The sequence below is a fragment of the Telopea speciosissima genome, chromosome 8 (genome assembly GCF_018873765.1).
Source record: "Telopea speciosissima isolate NSW1024214 ecotype Mountain lineage chromosome 8, Tspe_v1, whole genome shotgun sequence".
NCBI classification, from domain to species: domain Eukaryota; kingdom Viridiplantae; phylum Streptophyta; class Magnoliopsida; order Proteales; family Proteaceae; genus Telopea; species Telopea speciosissima.
The window spans coordinates 52,575,424-52,581,433 of NC_057923.1; the positions used below are offsets into that span (position 1 = coordinate 52,575,424).

A 6,010-nucleotide genomic window follows, 5' to 3' on the forward strand; every position below is an offset into this window, starting at 1 on the left:
CACCTGTAACTAGACCCTCCTTTAAGTACTTGATGGGTTTGGTGGAGGTTGTTGTCAGGGGGTGGTGGGAGTGGAGGTGAAGCCGATGGGGTGGGTGGTGGGATGGAGTGGGGTGAAAGTACCGAGGACAACAATGAGAAGAGCAAGAAGCCAAGAAGTATTGAAGGATAAAATTGGAAATTTATACCGTTTGAAATAAGAGTAATCTAATAGGGAATTCCAAACATTACTTTTAAAAGATTAGGCACCCTAAATGTCTTTTTGTTAAATATTGGGCACCTCAGATGTAATTTACCCACATTTATAAATCTTCAAAACCTCTAACTTGCTGGTCCAACCAGTCAAATGATCCTTGGATCTTTGTCCCCTCCAATTCTCTACCCGGCCTAGTTCCCCCAGTGCCTGTAATAAGGGGGACGCAATGACCACCCTACCCTTGCTTGGGTGGAGTCTACCCCACTTATTACAGGCAATGATCAAAAACTCAGGTTTCAGCCAGGTTTCGACCTGACTGAAACCGAGTTTTGATCAAAACCTGGGATTTTTTTCCATTGATGGGGAAAACATGATTTCGACACCCAAAAAAGTTTTTTTTTAGGTCTGATTTTTTGCAGATAGCATATTTTTGATATTTTAAATACAATCCATGAATTATTTTCACCGAAAAAAACACTCAAAATGGTACTTGTTATTGACCCAAGTTTACTAATGTACGCGCTGATACAGACACTAAAGTGACATTATAAATACTTAATTCACATAATTCTAAAGTAAATGAACCCTCATCAATGAACCATGGGCACTTATTACTGATAACTACAAAATATAAAATTGAGACTCATACTCAGAATGTACCCTTTTCAATGAACCATGGCTCACTCCGGTCTAGTGGAAGAAAATACAAAAAAGCCTTGGTTCATCAGTTGCCGAGTTTGGTGCATTGGCTGCATCTTTAATCCTTTGTAAATGGATTCATGTCATCATGGGTTAACCACACTGGCTCATCCAGATATAAATTAGAACTGGTCCACCCTAACCCTGTTCCACGACTGGACCGGTGTTCAAGTTCTAACATTGTTATTTATTTTTGGCAATTTCAGATTTGCAGCGGTAGGGTCTGACTCTTGATCCTATTGGATCGTTGGAAGGGAGAAAAGTTCAGGTAATGGGAATCTAATTAAGTGCTGGTCCAATTCACGCAACCTAATAAAAATCTCCATTCACCACGTGTTGCTTATGAATATAGCTCAGAGAGAGAGAGAGATGGCCTTTTCAAACAACACTCTATGAAGCAAATCCAAGCTCTTAGATGCAAGAATGGCTCAGACTAAGTAAAGAATTGTAAAAATCCCACCAAAATAGCTTCATCGAGGTCGAAACCACTGAGACAGAGGAGTTGCTGTCGAAATTTGCTCGAAATATGCTTGTTTCGGTCAAGACAAGTGATTTTATAGTCACAGTTCTTCAATTGAAACCACTGTTTCGGTCGAAACATGGTCGAAACAATTGAGTTAAGGGCGAAACCAAGGATTTTTAAAATTCCCTTTAGGTTTCGTCTCGGGTAACCATGAAACCGAGTTGTCTCGACCGAAACCACAGATTTCGATCAAATTTTTGTTCCATGATTATAGGCACTGGGGGAACTAGGCCGGACAGGGAACTGGAGGTGATAATTTTCCCTCTTGCATCTCTCTAGTTTTTTCTACTCACGCTTGTGCCCGCATACCACGATCTGACCTACGTACGTGGCTGTTTTCCTTTTGTTGGTGGCTCCATGAGTGAGCTCTTCTCCAGGGAGCCCAATATGCCCAAGGAGCATCCAGTCATTGGGCTGTGCTGCACACATCCCTAGGCATACACCGAGATATGTGCAGCACAAGCCAACCCTTGGATGCCCCTGGATACTCCCTGGGCGCTGAGGTCCCTCGAGAGGAGCCAGATACCCGTGAGTTACCATATTTCAATTCTTCTTCCTTGAAAAACACACCAGCTGTTTTTGTTTTTGTTAGAAAAAGAAACACATTTGTACGAGGAGTAGGACCCAATAGAAACAAATAAAGCCAAAATTACAATGACAGAAGACAAAAAAGAAGAAAGAAAAAAGCTTCAACCCAAGACATTACTAAAAAGCTTGTTGTCGATTGTCCTAAAACCTCAAGTTCCTATCCAATAAAACAACCCTACACCCATTTCTCACGGCCTCACAGATTCTTCCCTCCCCTATCTCACATCACTTTCATTTAGAGTACACATAAAAGTATTAATTTAAAAAAATTTATAGGACAATTATACAGTTAGCTATGATTAGCTATGATGTTATAGTATGGAATTTTAGGCAATTAAGAAACATCATAGGATAAACTTAATGTAACTGAGATAAGGATGTTGAGAAGAATTTACGAAAACTAGAAAAAATAAAATAAGAAATCCATAAATTAGAATTGATATGGGATTAGTTCTGATATATAATAAAACTGTGAGAAAATCATTGAGGTGGCATGGTCATTGACAACGGAGATTTTTAGATACTTCTTGTATAGAAGAATGATTTGATTCAAATTGAAAGAACTAAAATAGTCACGGGTAGACTTAAAAGACTTTGAGAGAAATAGCATAGAAAAACATTCATAGGCCATAGCTTAAGTATTGTATCAAGCGTGACTTTGAAGAGAGTTGATTGAATGGTAGAGATTTATGTAGCTAACTCTATTTAATTGAGATAATGGATCGAAGAAAAATCCCGTATTAAAAAAGGAGAAAAACTATTTTGGAAAAAGACCGACCACGTGCTTCCTGGGCCAGATACAGGACCACAAAATTGTCACTCAACTCCCAATGAACTAAAAAAATCCAATTGAGTTAAATGCTCTTGCTGACAATTTCATTGATCCACACGCCAGTGTAGGCGTTGTACGACCAAACAACATCTTTTGCCCAATCTATTTTTATTGAAAACTTCACCCTCAAAGGATGTATTTAATGTGATACCCTTATCAAAAATCCACTTGAATTGTCTGGCTGGCTCACCTACTCTCTCTCTCTCTCTCTCTCCATTAACCAGACATTGTTCCTCCCTTTCAGAGCCGAAGGATGGAAGAGAGACTGGTAGAGGTATCAAACCAAGAGGTGCGAATAGACTTCGAATTGGGTCTCAAATGCCGTGCAAATGTGAGCCTCAGGTCTCTAAGCACCACCACACCAATAGCCTTCAAAGTCCAAACCTCATCTCCTCACAAGTTCCTTGTAAGCCCACCTTGTGGACTCATCCCTCCTTCTTCCCAAGCTTCCTTCCAAATCATTCTCAAACCCCAAACCCAACTCCCCTCCTCTTTCCCTCGCTCTCTCTCTGATCGTTTCCTCCTCAAAACCGCTCTCGCTCCCGATCTCTCTTCATCCTCTGACCCAACCATTATAAATTCCTGGTTCTCCTCCTCCTCCTCTTCCACACTACTCACCTCCGACTTCAAGCTCAAGGTTGCCTATGTGGGTTTCTTTCTCCTCCGCCACGCGGTTTCCGCCGGCGACATCTATGTGGTCAAGCTTATAATTAAACGGCAGAAATCTCTGCTCACCCACCTCTCACCTCCAGATGCCGAGTCACTCCTCAAGTCCGCCACCGAGTCATGTAACTCGAGTTCTATGATTAGTTTGCTTTTAGAATCCGGGTTGAGTATCAAACCGGATAGCATTGAATCTGAACCGAAGTCGAGCTGGATGGTTTACAATGGATGGACAGGAATCCATGTGGCGGCGGCATTTGATCGGACGGAGGAGCTGTGGAGGTTGATAAGAAGAGAGGAAGGAGGAGGTGGTGGTGGTGGTCCGTTGGATTTGGATTGTAGAGATGAGGAAGGTAGAACGCCGCTGCATTTGGCTGCGAGTAGGGGGAACGTAGAGTGTGCCAAGTTGTTGATAGAGGCGGGTGCAGATAAGGATGCTAAGAGTCAAGATGGAAGGACAGCGTTGTACAGAGCAGCAGCCAATGGGGACCGTCAGATGGTGTCTTTGCTTATCAAGATGGGTGCTGACCCCACCACCGTCACATCAACGGTGCATGGTCGTTCACTACTTGATGTGGCTCGAGAAGAGAGACATGTAAGTCTGTCTGTATCTACATAACATTGGTAATAAAATAATTACTCAAATCTCAAAAATAAATGGATCATTCAAAATGAGTCTCCCATGCCATGCTTGGTCAAGACTGATACCGATATGAAACCGGCCAATCTGATATCGATTCTTCAAACCATGATACTGATTGAACTTAGAAGGTTGTAATTGGTGGGTGATAGCCTTGCAAGCTTTAAAAAGCCCAGAATCCAAGACATGAGATTGGCTCCCATTGATTAGGACTTAGTATTAGATCGAATCGGCCAAAACCTTAGAAAATGGTATTGAGTTGAAGCAAACATTTTCAAAAATCTTTGATTTTTTAAAAAAAAAATATTCTTGTAAAGCTAATTACGAAAGATAAATTTCATTGACTAAGCATGCATTCAGATTTAAAAACCCGAAATCAGGATCCGAATCAGATATGATCAATTTCAATTCGGATGGAAATCTATTTGAATCAGCTCCGGAATGGGTGTGTAGATCTATAACTCTTGTATCTGTACAATTATCGGTCCAATCCAGATCAACCAAAATCTAACCCGAATCAGCCGGGGCGGATCGGATTTAAATTCCAAAGAGATCTTGGAATTGACTAGACTCCATTTTTTGTCAAACATTGAAGAGTTGATCTTGCACTGTTTTTTGCTATTATATGGGGGAAAAAATTCCATTTTTTCTGGTAGAGAAGTTTCTATAAAAAAGAGAAATGCCCTACCTTTAATTGCGGTTTGAACAAACCAGCTCCAACTAGTTATACCAAACCCTAGCTAAAAAAGATCAGGGTTGTAGTACCTTCTTGCGCTCTAGTAATTTTGTTTTTAGCTAGTGATTGTTTCTTTTTCGGACCGTTGAGACTCAATTCTGAAAATTGGAAACGTAATGCAGAAACAAGTAGTAGATATCTTCGAAAGAGGAGAATCAGTGTTGAGGGCAGCAAGAAAAGGGGAGCTCAGGGATCTGGAATTACTACTGAATACAGGGGCCATCACAAACTACCACGACCAATATGGTCTCACTGCTCTCCATGTAGCTGCCATCAAGGGACACAAGGAAGCTGTGTGCATGCTCCTCAACCATGGGATGATGAAGATGATGGACTTGGAATGCCAGGACTTGGAAGGCCACACACCTTTACATTTGGCCGTGGAGGGCGGCAGCTTAGAGACTGTTGAGGTTTTGATCAACAAGGGAGCCAACCTCAACACCAAGAGCTGGAGGGGTTCGACCCCTCTCGACATGGCTCATGCCATGGGACATGATGCCATTTCAAAGCTACTCATCAACAGAGGAGCCTCCCCTCCGTCGCTACCACCCTCATCTTCGTCATCATCCTCATCAATCTTACAGTGACAAAAGATCCCACACCCAATCCCACCAAGCCGATGATGACCCTTCCAATGTATAGATGCTAAAAAACCAAAGAATATTTCTTTCTCACTGCTACCAATCTAGCAAAAGGAATGCAAACCAATGTAGTGAATTAACAGCAAAACGCACCTGCCAAGAAATAGAACACAGCCTCCAAAGATTTACATTTTGCCTTGGAAGTTCCTAAGAGAATCGTTTACTGGCATCAACAAGATTTTCAAGAATCAACACGATTCAAAGGTATTCCTACACGCAATGCCATCACTTTTGTATACTGGACCAATACAAATAGAATACATAGAGGAATACAGGACCAATGGTATTGCCATGAATATCATTAAAACAACATGCAGAACAACTTACGCGCTTGTTTCAATGCTACGAAAGGATTCCAAGAAAAATAATAATTAGAGGAATACAAGACCAATGGTATTGCCATGAATATCATTAAAACAACATGCAGAACAACTTACGCGATTGTTTCAATGCTACGAAAGGATTCCAAGAAAAAGAATCACTGTACCTGCAA

General features: G+C 41.3%; 1 protein-coding gene across 1 annotated transcript; it reads left to right on the forward strand.

The window, feature by feature from the left end:
- The first annotated feature begins 3,054 nt into the window (after positions 1 to 3,054).
- On the forward strand, positions 3,055 to 5,521 carry LOC122671647 (protein VAPYRIN-like). Its single transcript, XM_043868992.1, has 2 exons — positions 3,055 to 4,095; positions 4,999 to 5,521. Exons 1-2 carry the CDS (start codon positions 3,091 to 3,093, stop codon positions 5,461 to 5,463), a joined length of 1,470 nt encoding a protein of 489 aa, XP_043724927.1. The 5' UTR covers positions 3,055 to 3,090; the 3' UTR covers positions 5,464 to 5,521.
- The last annotated feature ends 489 nt before the right edge of the window (positions 5,522 to 6,010 follow it).

Excerpts from the sequence above, each read along its gene's own strand:
- LOC122671647 (XM_043868992.1), top strand. The coding sequence starts at position 3,091 with ATGGAAGAGAGACTGGTAGAGGTATCAAACCAAGAGGTGCGAATAGAC. Across the intron at positions 4,096-4,998 it reads TGGCTCGAGAAGAGAGACAT|AAACAAGTAGTAGATATCTT; the intron begins GTAAGTCTGTCT and ends AACGTAATGCAG.